Source organism: Malaclemys terrapin, chromosome 2, assembly GCF_027887155.1.
Source record: "Malaclemys terrapin pileata isolate rMalTer1 chromosome 2, rMalTer1.hap1, whole genome shotgun sequence".
In the NCBI taxonomy this organism is placed as follows: domain Eukaryota; kingdom Metazoa; phylum Chordata; order Testudines; family Emydidae; genus Malaclemys; species Malaclemys terrapin.
In genome coordinates, this window is record NC_071506.1 from 272,051,609 (window position 1) to 272,070,048 (window position 18,440).

Genomic DNA, 18,440 nt, shown 5'->3' on the forward strand with positions numbered 1-18,440 from the left:
ACAATTTTCCAATAATAGAGATTTGTGGGGCAGCCACTTGGGCCTCTGTCCACACAGTCGCTGGGCATTATGCACTCACTCAAGACTCCAGAGCTGACGCCATAGTTGGCCTAACCATACTTACCTCTACAACTCAAATGAACCCGAAGTCCCTCCTGCCTTCTGAGGAGCACTGCTCTACAGTCACCTGAAGTGGAGCATCCACAGGGACAGCACTCAAAGAAAAAGAGGTTACTCACCTTGTGCAGTAACTGCGGGTCTTCGAGATGTGTGTCCTTATGGATGCTCCACTACCCATCCTTCTCCTCTCACTTTGGAGATTGCTGCTAGGACTCTACGGTAGAGAAGGAACTGGAGAGCTTGGGTCGTGCGTGCACTAGACGCGGCACCAACAGCACCGCAAGACACCTACTGCGCACGCGTGACCCACACGGACACTACTACCATAAATCTCTGATCGACGGCTCCAGCACCTGAAGTGGAGCACCCACAAAGACACACATCTCGAAGAACCTCAGTTTCTGCACAAAGTGAGTAACCTTCTCTTCCTGGCCTACTCAGACAGCCTTCAGCATGCAAATTCATTCCCAGCTAAATACATGAGCACTCTGACCAGTCACTCTTTAGTTACATACAGGGCAATGCCCGCACATTCTTAGTCCCAGCCTTGTCTCCCAGAAATGTGAGTCTTATACTGTCCAGCAATCTACTGAACAATGCAAGCTCGCAGAAAATCCGTCATTTCATCAAAGAAAAATGATAATGAACCAGCCTTGTTATCCGAAAGGGTGTTTCTCCCACACAGTAATCAAAACACATGGATTGTGGACAGTATTAGAATGTCATATTATACTAAAAATGACTATTTCTAGTTCATGTTACTGTTCATTCAATGAGAGCCTAGGCTATGTTGGTGGCATGTTTCAGTAGAAAACTAATTGTGGAACTCTCTAGAGCAGTCACATGGTTCTCAATGCATATATTTATCAGTCATTACTCTCTGGTGTCAGCATCAGGAGCTAATGCACAAGTTGGGAAAGCAGTTCTGCAATTTTTATTCAGATGAGTTCCTAGCTCCCACCGCTTGGAACCAAATTGTTAGCTGAACACCATGACTGAGATCCTCACACACAGAGACTCAAAGACAAAAAACACAATTACTTACCTTATAGTAACAACAAGGAGTCTGGTGGCACCTTAAAGACTAACAGATGCATCTGAAGAAGTGAGGTTTTTACCCACGAAAGCTTATGCCCAAATAAATCTGTTAGTCTTTAAGGTGCCACCAGACTCCGTGTTGTTTTTGTAGATACAGACTAACACGGCTACCCCGATACTTACCTTATAGTAACTGTCATTCTTTGAGATGTTCTCTGCATGTGGATCCCATGACTCGCCATTCTCCCCACAACTCCCTCCATCCCTGCCACTCAGAGACTCTTAATCTGTATTCTGGGTGGTGAAGGAACTGAATGGTAGGATCTATTCCTTACACCCTGGGGAGGGAGTCCAAGGGTGTGAAAGACGCATATGAGATCCATAGTGGACAGAACTGATAAAACTGCCAAACTCCTGTGCAGAGGGCACATACGCACCATGAGTGAGATCCACATTCACAGAACATCTCAAAGAACAATTGTTACTGTAAGGTAAATAACCGGTTTTTACAAGGGAGTAATCGCTCTTTACCACAGTGAACGAATCAGTGAAAAGGATTAACTTTTGTTTCCTTTTTTTGTAGACAAAAGGACAAATTTAAACTCTTCTGTGTATGACATTACTTAGTACATCTGAATTTTCTCTAATGTACCCCAGAGGAGATAATGTACTTGAGGCGAATTTCATAAGCAGCTGTTGGTGTTGAAGAATAAATGTAGAGGAATTTACAACTGACATTAGAAACACTCCCCATCATGCACTGATTTCAGGATTGAAGGATTTGCCAAGAGTGCCAAGGTTATAGGCTATATTCTGTCTGTCATGAGCATCTAGAAGTGCTGTGTGTATGTGATTGAAGACTAGAAGCAGAGTTCTGGGTGCAGGCATCAGGGTGAAGACAAAGATAATGAACTATAAATCTGTTCGTTTTTTTTAAAAACCAGACCCCAACCTTGTGTTGTTTACTACATAAGGTGCATGTTAATTTAATGTATTCCTCTGATACAGGTTCCAGACTTTCCAAAGGAGGTGGAGATACGAGCATTGATTGAAGGACAGTTCATGGCCAAGAGGATTCATGCTGAAAAGCTGGGATATAAAATCAGTAAGTGTGATTAAAAACAAACAAAAAAACAGCAGAGGCAATGGAATCTCATATCAAGCACTAAAAGAGTGGTTCTGACTGTAATGCAGATGGTAAGGTTGTTATCTTGCCTGACAGGTACTGAAACTGATGTGAGTTTTGACTTAGGCTCTTGTTAAATGCCATTCTTGACTATGCAAAAAGGAGCCTGATTCTAGCAGATGCTGATTTAATTGGGGGTGATGAGAATCTCTCAGAATCAGGCTGTAGATTATTTCTTGAGGTATCCTGGATATTTCAGTGTATTAGGCTTCACAAATAACTTTTTAACTAGAATTTTTGTTAAATGAGAGGAAGGAGGGATAGCTCAGTGGTTTGAGCATTGGCCTACTAAACCCAGGGTTGTGAGTTCAATCTTTGAGGGGGCCACTTGGGGATCTGGGGCAAAAATCAGTACTTGGTCCTGCTACTGAAGGCAGGGGGCTGGACTCGATGACCTTTCAAGGTCCCTTCCAGTTCTTGGAGATGGGATATCTCCATTAATTATTATTATTATTAAAAAAGGATGGTCTTGTGGTTAAGACACTGGACTTGAGATTAATACATCTGTGTTCAGTTCCTGGCTTTGCCATAAGAATTCCTGTGTGACTTTGAGCAAGTTACTTAGTCTATCTGTGCCTCAGTTCCCCATCTGCAAACTGGAGATAATGATATTTCCTTTCTTTCACCCGTTGTCAGTCTTGTCTATTTAAACTGTAACTCTTTGGGACAGGAACATTCTCTTACTTTGTTTGTACAGCATTTAGCACAATGAAACACCAATCTTGGCAAGTATTGTAATGTAAATAATAAATGGGAAATTTTAGGAAAAGATAAATACATTAAAAAATCATATGCTTAAGTTTTTGCCTGTTGTTTTCTGCCATGTTTATCTTGGAGCTGCATGCCTTTTTCAACATTTAAAACTAAATAATTATTTAAATATTCATTTAAAACTAAATAATTAAAATCCACCCTCAGTTATCCCTTGGTATCAGTACAATTGAGAACAGACTGGCTCAGGATGGCCTGTATTTTTGCTTGGCAGGGTACAGTTAAAGATTAATATAAAAACAAAGGCCACAGTTGAGACAGGTGAAGAAGCTAGTGGTAGATCCACATTTAAAAGGGGGACATTGCAGTGGGTGATAGGGATGGGGAGGCATGTCTGATGCCACCAGCTTCAATATTAACATAATAGACTCTCTCCATAAATTAAGGTGTAAACATAAGTCATCATCACCCCTGTCAGGCAAAAATGGGCCTTTAACATTCTCTAATGATCAATAGACTTTGGGCTATCTTACACATGTTGGAGAAACATGATGTACCAAGAACACCTGCCTCCAAGCCCTCCCCACCAGATCTGACATTCAAATCTAAGAACTTTTCACAAAAACATCTCAGCTGATATCTTCCATTGTTGTATTCGGTGCAGTTGTAGCTGTATTGGTCCCAGGATATTATAGAGACAAGGTGGGTGAGGTAATATCTTTTATGGGACCAACTTCTGTTGGTTGTCTTGTCCCTCTCTCATCAACAGAAGTTGGTCCCATAAAAGATATTACCTCACCCACGTTGTCTCAGTTGATATCAGCTGTTATGAATTTAGATCTGCCCCACCCTTGCCCTTGAACCTTGGATTGCAATCCCAGTCCTCCTGCTGAGGCAGACTGGATTGGCCCCTGGTCAGACCCTACAAATGTTGCTCTTCAGTTAACTAGAGTGGTAGTTGCTGAGCTACAGAAAGCATCCCCTTCTTCCAGGGTGCGCTTTGGCAACACTGAATTGAAAGGCTGGATCTGGAAATAAAACCTGGGTCTCCTGCACTGCAGTACCGCTCCTCCATTAGTCTGGCCTTTTTTTTCATGATTTAACATCCCATGACTTCTTTTTTAAAGCAATACTTTAGCTTATTACAACATAACTCCCCCACTCCCTTCAGCTGAATATACCCCAATATACATGTTATACTGTGTTGTTATCACTTGTGTTGAGGCAGCACCTATATGCCTCAGTCAGCGATCAGGACTCCATTGTGCTAGGCACTGTGTCTGTGTTGTCAACCCAAACATTCCAAAATTATAAATCAGGTCCCCAAAAGTCCTGAGATTGGCTTAAAAATAATAATATTTATATATATAGGGATCTTTTTCTTTGCCTTCTGGTTTATATACCTTTAGGCTCCACTTGGGGCATGTTTCCAAGCTGTTCTCCACAGCCATGAGGACTAAAACCTTTTTCTAAAAACGAAAGCTGAGATTTTTATGTTAGAATGTGACTCTAGGAACTGGGACTTCAAGAAAAACATCAAATATCATGAGACTCATGAAAAAAATCATAAAATTTGACAATACTGCTTTGTAAATACAATAAAAAGATGCTGTGTAGTGGAGACAACACACCTGCTTATTTGTGGAAACATTAAAATACATTGTATTTTAAATGTCCATGTATACCTCATTCTTGAGATGACTATTTACAATATTTGAGTGTGACAGTGTCCAGGAGCGGCACCAGGGTTTTTGGCGCCCTAGGCGGGGGTCCTTCCGCGCTCCCAGTCGGCGGTGGCAATTCTGCGGCAGGGGGGTCCTTCCGTGCTCCCCGTCTTCAGGGCACTTCGGTGGCGGGTCCTGGAGCGAGTGAAGGACCCGCCGCAGAATTGATGCCGAAGACCTGGAGCGCGGAAGGACCCCCCACCGCCGAATTGCCGCCAACGGCGGCAAAATGCCACCCCCCCCCAAATCCTGGTGCCCTAGGTGACTGCCTAGGTCGCCTAAATGCAAGCGCCGGCCCTGACAGTGTCCCTTGAATTGTATCTTCCCAACAGATGCTATGGAACATTTTGATTCTAGTTTTGTTGCATCAGGATAAACTTCCATCTATGTAATAACTAAAAGATGAGTTTAAAAAGAACTGCTGGCCCCTATTGCTAATTTTATGCATTTCCTGCTTTTTTCCTCAATGCTGTTATTTATTTAAATGTGATGCTCTATTTTGCTAGTGATGGCACTCTCTCAACCTTTTTTTTTTTTTTTTTTTAAACAATTCTGAAATGGGAAAAAATACAGTGTGTTTTAGGGTACAGATATGATCATAGTACTATAAATATGTTTAGTTCCCCTGCACACAAGATACTCTTTCTCTTGTTTGTTTTGGTAGCAGTCAGTTTTTGTTCTTGTAGTGATTCTTGATGAGGTGTTTAAAAGTCTGTTTATCTTTCGGAAGAGGTATATAACAAGAGTCACTTGTGTTCCTTAAATACCGCATCCCATAGCACATTTAGGCCTTGTATATATGGGGGATTTCCCCAGATTCCAGGAATTGAGTTGATTTACATCCACTGCTGTAGTTGCATCAGTGCAAACTGCAGCTTTCCTTAATCTACACTTTTGCACAAGTGCAGCTACAATGGTAATTCCTGCTAATTCCTGGAATTGGGACACATTCCTCAATTTAAACAAGGCCTTAGGAGGAGATGGGGTTGACATGATCTACCACAATATACACCTCTATATGGTATTTTGAAATGTATAGGGACCAATTCTCGGTGGTATAAATGAACCAGAAATCTGGCTTAGCTGGCTACCTGAGAATTTCTCCATCCAGCCCCAGAATATGGGAGTCACAAAGAGTATGTAAAACCATTTTTGTATCCAGACCTTCCCTGCCCCTCAGATCCTGTGTCAGGTGCAGCTTGGTTGAACCCAAGAATCTGGGCCGTAATCTTAAATGCAATGGAAGATGGATAAACCCGAAAACTTTGGAGTTTGAAGGAAACTTGTTTAAGGATATTTCCTGTCCACTAGAGTTCATGGATGAGTAACATAAACAATATAAACATTGGATAATCTATTATAATTTAATTTCATTTTATGAATTAATTTATCAACTTTATAGGAAAACTGAAAATCTCTTTTCTTTCTAGAAACTGGTTCTGTAGTAGAAAAAACATAGTGACACTGAGAAATCAGAGTTTGTTTATTTAGTTGTGTTTCCAGTTGCACCTATCTAAAACTCTAGGTGCATTTCATATTTAAAAAAAAAATCTTTGGCAAAAGTCTAATTGCAACAATCTTAAAACAACCCTGTACTTGCCATGTTTATATGTTCACATGTGCACATGTACAGATTTCTGTATACAATTTGTTTATTTACCAGGAGAGGGCGGTAGAGTCCATCTCATGATTTTATTTTATTTTATTTTATTTTTTTTACTGAAACCAAGATACATATTTTTTGTGTCTCAACCCTGTTTTTAAAACTGACAAAGTCACCAGATGATACTTGTGAGAAAAGTTAGACCTTGTATAAATCATGATTTAAAGGCTTTAATGTGTTTGTCATTGTGTTACAGTTTTTTCAATTGTTTTCAATCAGATTTCAAGGAAAATGATTGAGCAACATCCTATATCCTGTTATGATTATTTACTGGATGGGTAGGTAGAGTGTTGCCAACCCGGAACAAACAAATGAAGTTTGCCCTGCTCTTGTTCTTTATATCCTCTGATTCAGTGATCTGCAGAGATAAGGTGAAGGCTTTGTGTTCCCTTTTTTCTCTGGGTTTTTATTGTACTAGAAAAGTCTTCTGTTTTGTCACTTCTCTATTTTTATGGCCATCCCTCTGAAATTTAATTTCTGCTCAACAGTTAGGAGTTCAGAGATCAGATCCTAGACCTGTCTGATGATAAAGCCCCGCACCTCTTATATGTCCTCTGAAACCAAAACCCATGGCACCTTTATAGTGAAAATTATGATGTATGTAGCCTCCTGACACAGATATTCACAGCTGCTTTAAAAGTGTCAGTAGGTTCAAACTGATTGGGCAATCTGTACTGTACTTGGTTACCCTCTTAGAAGCTTATCCTGTTCCCATGGAAGTCAATTATAAAACGTACATTAACATCAATAGAAGCAGGATAAGACCTTTACTTTGACTGGGGATCTTACATGTTAGGGAGCCTCAATCAGGGTTTTTATCCTGGTTTGGGGGAATCCAGTGTCACTAGCTTCAAAATAAGTAATCTAGGGAGTGAACCCTATGCCTGCCCCCAGCTGAGTGAAGTATATTTTGGACATTGAATGAAAACTGTACATGTGGCGGGGAAGGTGGGGGAGTTACTGTGAAGTTGACAGACCCAATCAGTATAACTTCTGTGTATTCAAAAGTGCCCATCAGTGACTATATAATGTTGTAGCTTTCTGACATTGTTCTAGTGTGATGTTTAGTTTAGGTTTTTAGGAGTCTGATTCTCACCATCTAACTGTCATCCAAAGAGTAATGGAGATGGATATAATGTTCTGAGCTTTATATGCTAAAACATTTATGTTAAAACCCTTTGTCTGTATTTATTATATATTACATTGTCCCCTGCATGTGGAAATCCAGTGCTTATGTTACCCTACTAACTGTGTGAACAGTACACTTGCATGCTTAAATATTGATGGCTGTGGTACCAGGCATGCCCACTTTTTTGCTCTCTTGCTAAGAACATGGTAGGTTTTGTTTTCTAAAGTGCCATGTGTGAATAGTATTTCAAGTGTGTGAAAGTGCATTTCTTCTGATTGAGTTAAGATGTTAGCCACATCTTTAGAAAAACTGCCATCCCAAGATACTAGTTATAAAAAAAATGAGAGAGTGCCAGTCTAGGCTCTTTCTAGGGTTTAACTTCGCCATTGTTGTCGTAGCAATGAGATTGAGACCCTATATTTAAAAAGAAACCAAAGCAGAGATCAGTGTGAGGGCAAACTCCAGTGCATCTAATGGAATTTCCCTCCTTTCTTCAGACACTCTTTTACTCTCTACTTGGTTTTTCTTGGTGTAAAACTGCTGAAAAAATGCTGAGCAAATGGACCAAATGGATCCATCTTCCCTCCCAGCAGCTAGCAGGGAAATGAACATAAGAACGGCCGTACTGGGTCAGACCAAAGGTCCATCTAGCCCAGTATCCTGTCTACAGACAGTGGCCAATGCCAGGTGCCCCAGAGGGAGTGGACCTAACAGGCAATGATCAAGTGAGCTCTCTCCTGCCATTCATCTCCATCCTCTGACAAACAGAGGCTAAGGACACCATTCCTTACCCATCCTGGCTAATAGCCATTAATGGACTTAACCACCATGAAATTATCCAGTACTCTTTTAAACGCTGTTATAGTCCTAGCCTTCACAACCTCCTCAGGTAAGGAGTTCCACAAGTTGACTGTGCGCTGTGTGAAGAAGAACTTCCTTGTATTTGTTTTAAACTTGCTGCCTATTAATTTCATTTGGTGACCCCTAGTTCTTGTATTATGGGAATAAGTAAATAACTTTTCCTTATCCACTTTCTCCACATCACTCATGATTTTATATACCTCTATCATATCCCCTCTTAATCTCCTCTTTTCCAAGCTGAAAAGTCCTAGCCTCTTTAATCTCTCCTCATATGGGACCCGTTCCAAACCCCTAATCATTTTAGTTGCCCTTCTCTGAACCTTTTCTAGTGCCAGTATATCTTTTTTGAGATGAGGAGACCACATCTGTACGCAGTATTCGAGATGTGGGCGTACCATCAATTTATATAAGGGCAATAATATATTCTCAGTCTTATTCTCTATCCCCTTTTTAATGATTCCTAACATCCTGTTTGCTTTTTTGACTGCCTCTGCACACTGCGTGGACATCTTCAGAGACGATGACTCCAAGATCTTTTTCCTGACTTGCTGTAGCTAAATTAGCCCCCATCATATTGTATGTATAGTTGGGGTTATTTTTTCCAATGTGCATTACTTTACATTTATCCACATTAAATTTCATTTGCCATTTTGTTGCCCAATCACTTAGTTTTGTGAGATCTTTTTGAAGTTCATCCCAGTCTGCTTTGGTCTTAACTATCTTGAGCAGTTTAGTATCGTCTGCAAACTTCGCCACCTCAATATTTACCCCTTTCTCCAGATCATTTATGAACAAGTTGAATAGGATTGGTCCGAGGACTGACCCTTGGGGAACACCACTAGTTACCCCTCTCCATTCTGAGAATTTACCATTAATTCCTACCCTTTGTTCCCTGTCTTTTAACCAGTTCTCAATTCATGAAAGGACCTTCCCTTTTATCCCATGACAGCTTAATTTACGTAAGAGCCATTGGTGAGGGACCTTGTCAAAGGCTTTCTGGAAATCTAAGTACACTATGTCCACTGGATCCCCTTGTCCACATGTTTGTTGACCCCTTCAAAGAACTCTAATAGATTAGTAAGACATGATTTCCCTTTACAAAAACCATGTTGACTATTGCTCAACAGTTGGTTTTTCTATGTGTCTGACAATTTTATTCTTAACTATTGTTTTGACTGATTTGCCCGGTACCGACGTTAAATGGAGGGAAAAGATACTAAATTGGAGTTAGAGAGGTTCACAGAATATTCCTGGTGGAGATTTGACATTTGGGCATATCATTGTTTGTGTCATGATGCTGTGTCATTAAGTCCCAACAGTGTGGCATTATGGTGCAGACATTATAATGCAATGTCAGTCCATTTGATGATGAGGTGGCTCCCTGGCTCTGCAAAGCTAGAGACCACTAGTCCTAGGGGCATTCATCTCACAATATTTCCCTCAGCCCATAAAACAGAATTTCTTGCTAATGGTTCAGCGTGACAGGTTTCAGAGTGGTAGCCGTGTTAGTCTGTATCAGCAAAAACAACAAGGAATCCTTGTGGCATCTTAGAAACTAACAAATTTATTTGGGCATAAGCTTTCGTGGGCTAAAACCCACTTCAGTGTGAGTTATTGGTAAAATTTTCAATGGCTTCTGTGTTTGCCTATAGTCACCATCACTTGTCTTGCTTATAGTAACTAGTATCTAACTTCCTACTTGATAAATTATCACAAGCTTTCGGGAAACCTTAATTCCTAAAGGTACTGTATTGAAGGCTTATTCTGTCAACGTCTTTACATTCATTGCAGAAGAATCTGGCTACTTGAGCTGTAATTACGTTACATCTTCCTTCCTAGCTGAAAAAAGGAATCTTGTGAAGGAGCCATTTTGTAGCCACATACAGATTAAATTGACGTTTTTGCCCTGAAGGATTTAAATTTCTCAAAGAAAATCAATACTAAAATGTTGTGTTGGCTGCTTGCTTGTTTCTTGCTGTTGCTCAGAGTTCTGATGTTGTTTCAGCAGCTTGAGTGCGGGCGGCTCCTGTGTCTGAGGCCCATTGCTTCATGAAGCAAATGAAAACAGATTAAAATAATGTAGTGCTCTTAATAGCAACAAAAACCTCTATTAACAACCACATGTGCAGTGAAAGCTTCCTACAATGCCCCTTGCCAATACACTTCAACCTTTCTCTGTGGGGAGAGGATTATTAGCGCTAGAGGTGAGAGAGGTTAGTTTTACCTTCATATTAATTAAAGTCATGATCCTGTTCTCACTGAAGTCAATGTCAAAACTCCACAGGGTCTCAAATCCTTTCTGGTGAAACGGCCCACAAGAGTCCCAGTTGTGATGTGGGGACTAGCTTTTCAGCATACCTCATCTTATATCACAACCCAACAAACATCTATCAGATAGCAATGACTTCTAGTCATGATTGATCAAGGCTTGGATTTGAACCAGTGACCTGGTGGTGAAAGGTTTGTTAGCTGAACCATCTAGTCCACCCAAATTGCTGCTTTTTCATCTGGCAGAGGGAAGTAACAGAATCAGTTTAAATTTTTTTAAAGCACTTACAGATAAAATGCCTCCAAAGGAAGTGACCTAATGTGTTACAAGGAAGCAGCCTACGTGCACTAGAATTTTTTGCATGCATTGTCTTGCTTGGAATTTTGTTGTTGTTATTCTCTCGTTATCATCAGAAAGGAAACACAGCTAAGACAGAAAACCTGAACACTTAAAGAGATTGGATATTGCATTATCTGCCTTTCTTTTGACAATAGATAAGATGCTGTCATTGTCTGAACAATTGCTTTAATGTTTAGTCAGCATAATGCCAAGTATTTAAATGATGTGATTCTTGTGCCCAGATGATTTTTTTATTCTGTTTCGGTGGAGATACTATTCACATAGTCTCCTAAAAAATGTCAGGCTATCAGTGTACTATGTCTGCTAGGAAGCTGCATGGAATCATAGAAATTAAAAACGTTAAAAATTTATTAGGTCATCTAATGCATCCTCTACCAGTTAGGGACTGTTTCCTCCAGTATATTTTCTAGTGCTGTTTCCAGTCAAGTTTTAACTGACTCTGGTGATGTGGCTCCTATTCCTTGTTTTGCGAAGCTATTCCACAGCATAAAATATTTCACTGTTAGGAAGCTTTCCCTGATATCCCTGTATTTTCTTGTCTGGTTTAAATCCATTATTTCTAGTTAAACCTCCTCATATCACTGTAAATACCTCCCCTTTTCTATTTTGGTTGTTCACAATGTGAAAGAAGAGATTGGACTCCAGTCAGCTCCCCAAGAAATTCTCCTGTTGTTCTAATTGTCACAAACAGGCCAGAGTTAATTCTCTATTTACTTGTCTCAGGTGTCCTGGCTTTTCTTATACACTTATCATTATATGTCACTTTTCATTCATGGATCTCAAAGTGCTTTACAACTGCATCAGCCCAAGTTTGACCCAATAGAATGTCTTTCTATAATGACAGGGAATCATACCCCTCCCTCCATATGCTGTATTTCCTTACCTATAAACTGGAATTTAGATGAATTTGTGGTTTTGTTCTCTGAGATTGGGATGCGGTTTATAGAATCGTAGAAATGTGGGGCTGGAAGGGACCTTGAGAGGTCATCTAGTCCAGCCACCTGTGCTGATGTAGGACCAAGTAAACCTAGACCATCCCTGACAGGTGTTAGTCTAACCTGTTCTTAAAAACCTCCAGTGATGGGGATTACACAACCTTTTCTGAGAACCTGTTCTAATACTTAACTATTACACTTAGAAAGTTTTTCCTAATATCTAACCTAAATCTCCTTTGCTGCAGATTAAGCTCATTACTACTTGTCCTACTTTCAGTGGACATGGAGAACAACTGATCACTGTCCTCTTTGTAACAGCCCTTAACATATATGAAGACTATTATCAGGTATCCCTCTGCCCCAGTCTTTTTTTCTCAAGATTAACTTTGCCCCGTTCTTTTTAACCTTTCCTCGTAGATCAAGTTTTTTAAGCCTTTTATTGTTTTTGTGGCTTTCCTATGGATTCCATCGAATTTGTCCACATCTGTCTTAAAGTGTGTTGTCCAGAACTAGACACAGTACTCCAGCTGAGGCCTCACCAATGCCATGTGTAATAGGACAATTACCTCCCATGTCTTACATTCGATACTCATGTAAATCCACCACAGAATATTAGCCATTTTCACAACTGCATCACACTGTTGATTCATATTTAACTTGTGATCCACCATAACCCCCAGATCCTTTTCAGCAGTACCCCTGCCTAGCCAGTTATTCCTCAATTCCTAGTTGTGAATTTAATTTTTATTTTCTAAGTGTAAGTATTTCGCATTTGTTAATGGGGTCCACTCACGGCAAGTTGCGTCTCCTTGTGGCTTCTGTGGGGATCAGCTGTCACCAGGTCTGGTGCCCTCTTCTGTCCTCTTGCTCTCTGGGACTCAGCACACTCCATCTTTGTGTCTTGGCCCTTCAGCCAGGTCACCATAGTCCTCCCCTTACAGGGGTACCAAAGTCCCATCGGATAACTGTCCTAGGCAGTCTTCTGCTACATTGGCTGGTCTGTGCCACCTCCCCAATGACTGATGGGGTACCTGTGCCCACATACTACTCTGGGTTTCAGCCCAGGGACCCAAAAAGAGGTTAAAAGAATATCTAATTCTAGGAAACTTGGGAGCCCCTACTGAACTTCATACATCTGGTACTTTCCAAACAATTTGGCATCCATGTAAAAAACATTGTGCTTAATAAAATAATTTCAAGAAATTTTGAAGGCTGCAGTTAAGTTGAAGAAGAGAAGTGTGTGTGTGTGTGTGTGTGTGTGTGTGTGTACTGCACACAGGGGAAGATTTCTAATTATGTTATAGTTGATAGTTTGTCCAGGATAAATCAGGTTTTAGAGGATACATATGGTGCAAATAAACTGTTAAATGCATTTGTCAATCTTTAGCTGAGTATGTCACTACATCATGCTTTAGCTCTTCTTCCCGTTCTGTCTTGATATAGGCTCATCAACTGTGTTGGTTCTTGTAAAATGCAACTGTATTTGGAAGGTGCTTTATTATGTTGGATCAGCTTCTAAATAGAGCCTATTTGTACAAATCAACTAGCTTTTCCACAAGATATAACTATATATAGTTTTACTTATTTACTTTACAGATGCTCCCCGACTTACAGAAGCGTTCCGTTCCGGAACACCTTGTGTAACTCGAACTTTGCGTAAGTCGGAAACATATACCTGACCATTACGCAAAACAAACAAACAAAAAAACAAAACAAAAAACCCCCTCCTATTTCTAGCTTACGGAACTTTTTCCATAAATGTGGCTTTACGTAAGTTGGGTTTGTGTTACCCGGGGGGTGTCTGTACTGCATTCAGGATAAACTAAAAGAGGAACAGTTGCACGGGGATCATAGTGTACTGTATAGTCTATCAGAAAACCTGTCTTGTCTTACACATGGATATTTTGGTTGTGTCTTTCTTTTTACAAATTAATATTAAACATAATTAAAGATTCTAAATAATAAACATTCATTATAAACATAAATAGCAAATAGCAGCATTTGTTGGGTACAGATTAACTGATTTGAACATGACTTGGGTATCTCTAGAATCTAAAATTATGGTAAATTGATTTATCATTTAGTAAAGCCCCGGGATATTTAAATATGTGCCTTATCACTGATAGAAGCTTTCTGCAGTGTTATTGTTATGATATTTTGTGTTCAGTAGGTTAACATAGGCTCAGACTTCCTGTTGTCAGATCTGCAATGTGGACTTTGTCAGAAGAGTCTTTAGGATTTTTTTTGTCAATTATTGTGTTCTGTAATCTTACGTCAGTGGCAGAGTGGTGGTCCTAAGAAACGATCTATCCCTGACAAACTATCAACTGTAAAATTATTAGAAATCTTTCCCTAAGCCTATGTTAACTTACTGAACACAACATATCGGAACAATAACACTGCAGAAAGCTTCTACCAGTGATAAGGCACATATATAAATATCCTGGAGCTTTACTAAATGATAAATCAATTGACCATAACTTGGGTATCTCTAGAATCTAAAATTATGTTCAAATAAATTAATCTGTTACCCAACATATAATAGTGTTTTCTGTTTATATTTATACTGAATGCTTATTATTTAGAATCTCTAATTATGTTTAATATTACTTTGTAAAAAGAAAGATACCACCAGTTCTGAGAGCTGGTCTAATTTACAGCATTCCCCTGTGGGCAGCTAATGGACTGCTCAGTAAATTTGCAACAAATGAGAATCCCTGTAGCTCATGCAGGCTTTGGGGGCTGTACTCCAGCCCCACTCTCTTCTGTATTCTCCCCCAATTGTCCCTCTGTGTCAGGTTTTGCAGGGACTGGGGTGCTTGGAAGACAACCTGTGGCTGTTTTTCTCTACCCCGGGATAAGGTGGAGATTCTCCCCCAGTCAGAACCAGGGTTGCTAGAGCTCCTTTTCGCTACTCCAGCGCCTTTATCCAATGTACAGGAGTACATTGCTGAAGTAGAGGTGAGTCTTTATACCTTATGTAGGAATCCTTATTTAGGCACCTAAATAAGTGATCTCCAATTGGAGCTGCTGGACGCACAGAAATTCTGAAAATCAGATAACTTATTTTGGTCCATTCAGTTATCCTCTTGGAACATACAAAATAGTAGTTTAATGCCCAGAATCCACCTACATAATGGCAGCTCTATAAACAGTGTGTGAGAGAAGATGATTGTTAATCACATAGAGGTGCTTAAATGTACCTCTGGGGTAACATTTTTGAAAGCATGTAAGTTCCATTTTCACAAGTGGAAGTCAGTGGGATTTAGGCTCTTGTGTCAGTTAGTCACTTGTGAAAATTTTATCTCTGGATTTATTTTGATCAAAATTGAACTTTGTATAGTTTCGAAGTAGAACCAAAACTTGGTTTCCAATATTATGTCCTAATTATAATAGTAATGAAAAAGGAGAAATGCTTGACTGATCTCTTCCAATTAAGTGTTTCTAGTTAAATAACTTAAATTTACTGAACACTTGTGCTCCAGACTGTGTGACATCAAAGCTAATTACTAAATGTTGAATTTTGCCCTTGGATGTGGATATTGGCTACCCACAGAAGTCCAGATGAGCATCTGAGGTCAGAATTTGGCCTTTAAAATGGAACTCGAGAATGAAGTACTGCCGGAACGTTTATTGACCAGAAAGAACTGTGTTTTAGACAAATTGTACGTTCTTCTTCAAGTGGCCTCAACATATTCCCATTTGTGTGATCAAGGTGCCTGCACAACAAGCTTCTGAAACCTTCTGGAAAGCAGTATCCATTGGGATCACTCACCCTTCCCTCCCCCACTCATCTTGGAGGTTCTGAGGGTATAAAAGGGGAAGTGGTCTTAATTCCTTCTAACCGTCAAGAGTCCAGTGAGCTTGGATCTCACACAATGGCCTCAATGCTTTCCTCCTGGTTTATTCTTATTCTCTGTCCTTTTGGATCAAATTTTGCTTATAGTTTGTCATTTAGTCTGTCAGGTTTGTTTTTTAAAAGAAAAAAGGAGATGCCTGTCTGTCACAGGCTTTGTCTGGACCCACAAGAACGGGAGGGCTGCCTCATACACTCCTACTGACAGGGGAAGCTCCTCTCGCTGTTCATCATCAACGTCCCTCTCCAGGTTGACCTAGGAGACCTAGCTATGTGCCTAACATGGCTCTCTAGCTATTGGATCCAGTTTCCAAAGGATCTGGATCCACAGATCACAGAACCTTCAGACAAGCATGGCTCTGTGGCTGTAATATCCAGATCTGGATCTAGCAGCCACACATGGGTCCAGAGTTGCAAGATCTGGGTCTGGCAGCCAAACATGGATCCGGGAGCTGCAGAACCTGGATCCACAACAGAGCAAAGATCAAGAGCTTTTTTTTAAAAAAAAAAAAAAGCTTAGTATGGATCTGTTGTTGACAAGTGTAGATCCAAATCCTTTAACCAGTCTGGATCTAGCTAGACAGCCAACCATGGATCCAGGCTGAGATCCTGGATTCAGATTTGGCAGTCAAGCATGGTTGTCAAGAAGGGATCAGGTTGCCTAGGATCTAGCAAATGTGAGGATCTGACACCTTCTATTATTCAAATCAACAAAGAGTCCCGTGGCACCTTATAGACTAACAGATGTATTGGAGCATAAGCTTTCGTGGGTGAATACCCACTTCGTCACCCACGAAAGCTTATGCACCAATACGTCTGTTGGTCTATAAGGTGTCACAGGACTCTGTTGCTTTTTACAGATCCAGACTAACACGGCTATCCCTCTGATACTTCGATTGTTCATTCACTTTTCTAGTGGTTCTGTTACCACTGTTAGGTTGGGTTCATTTTCACATTTGTTTTGTGTTTACAGGAATCCATGTTGGTTCCAAAATAGAGTTTTGTACCCATATGAGTTATAGGTCCATTTTCCTGCTCTTTAATCTTTCCTGGAGTTGTCAACAACTTCCAGTCAGAACTGGTTTTACTAAGGGGTTTCCCAGAAGGGGCTTCCCGCCTTTTCTAAGGGGTTTCCTGAGCAAGTGTAGAAAAGGCTGCCCCGAACATGGCCTCAGGGCTGTCCATCTGAGTGGCAGCCAGGGATGGTCACAGGTCCTACCTGCAGACATCTATCCATCCTAGTGATAGAAAGGTTAGGGATTTTCCTCCAAAAGCTTCCTCATCTGTAAAGGGAAGAGAGAGAAGGAGAGGAAACAACACTTACCTTCGTCATCATTTGTCGCTGTTCTCCTGAGCATACCATCTGTTCTGCTTCCCATGGTCCCAAAGGAATATCAAGGGACTCCTTGGAGCTCCTCTCCAAAGGCTTGCCATTAGCCAGAGGATCGAAGTCCCAAGCACCTGCCATTGCTTTGATCTGTGAAAAAGATTTTAATATCTGTTTTATAGGGTTGAGTTTGGGGGTAATCACTGTACTGCGCAATTTTGCTGTTTATTCCCCTTCTTATTTGTCCCACTCTGTTATAAACCCTTCAATACACTTTATTTGATTTTTACCTTTACTGATTGACTCCTAATTATTTAGGGTGGGAGGGATCCTCTTTGCAGGAGAAGGGATCCTACCAGATGACAGACGCTGGACAGGGAGGCTGAACCTAGGGAGACAGAAAGCATAAGGGTCTCTTGTCTCATCACACACACACACACACACTCCTCCTTTGTCTTTCAGTCCTTTCCCTTTAACACCACTGATCTGATCTGCCCAGGTCAGTGGAATCTGGTACTGCAGTTCCAACACCATAATCTTTGCAGAACTGCTTGCCTTATTGATTCTGTGCTCAATATAGTAGTGTGAGCAAGGAGGGCCAGGAAATGCATTACAAGATCAGATCAGATCTGGATGGTGGATAGTATTTTTATGTTATGCTTCCTGTTTGGCATTTTCACACACTCAATGCCCTGCTAGTCTGAGAGAGTTTTCCCCCCTTCCATTGCTCCATCTATGAGACCCTTGCCCTTTATGTGGGGAGAGAAGGACAGTCCATTCTTAGACTCTTCTACTGTCAGAAGTCTTAGAATCCAATTTACTTGGTTCTGGAACTGTCATTTCTCCTGGTTCTGGATAGGGACTGTTGAGTTTCTGTAAGGACTAAGTTGTCTAAGACTGTGATTCCCAAACTTTTTAGTTCTACAGCTCCCTTACAAATATTTTAAAACTTGGTGGCTCCCCACAACCAAGTACCCTTTTTTTTTTTTTTTTTAATGATTCTGTACACTAGATTCAGTTCAGGACACGACTCAAGTTGGACACTTGAATTCTTTGTTTGTTAGATTCGAAAACTTGGTCCTTAGCATATAATTACTTGACAATTCTAGAGATTTTCTTGAGCTGAGATACGCAAAGTTGGAATGGAGTCAACTGTTCCTGAGAACAGATTTTGAAACTAGAGACTTATGTTCGTGGACACTCATGTTCAACTCCAAGAAAATGTTTGTCAAAATGGGAATACAATACAGATGCATGAATT

The 18,440-nt window shown here is 40.4% G+C and overlaps 1 protein-coding gene across 5 annotated transcripts in view; it reads left to right on the forward strand.

Moving 5' to 3' along the window:
• Positions 1-18,440, forward strand: part of XYLB (xylulokinase) — a 149,647-nt gene that overhangs the window by 54,145 nt on the left and 77,062 nt on the right. For all 5 annotated transcript variants that reach the window (XM_054021204.1, XM_054021207.1, XM_054021206.1 and 2 more), the window contains one exon: positions 2,167-2,263. In XM_054021204.1, coding sequence (XP_053877179.1) covers positions 2,167-2,263 — 97 coding nt within the window. The remainder of the gene's footprint in view (positions 1-2,166; positions 2,264-18,440) is intronic.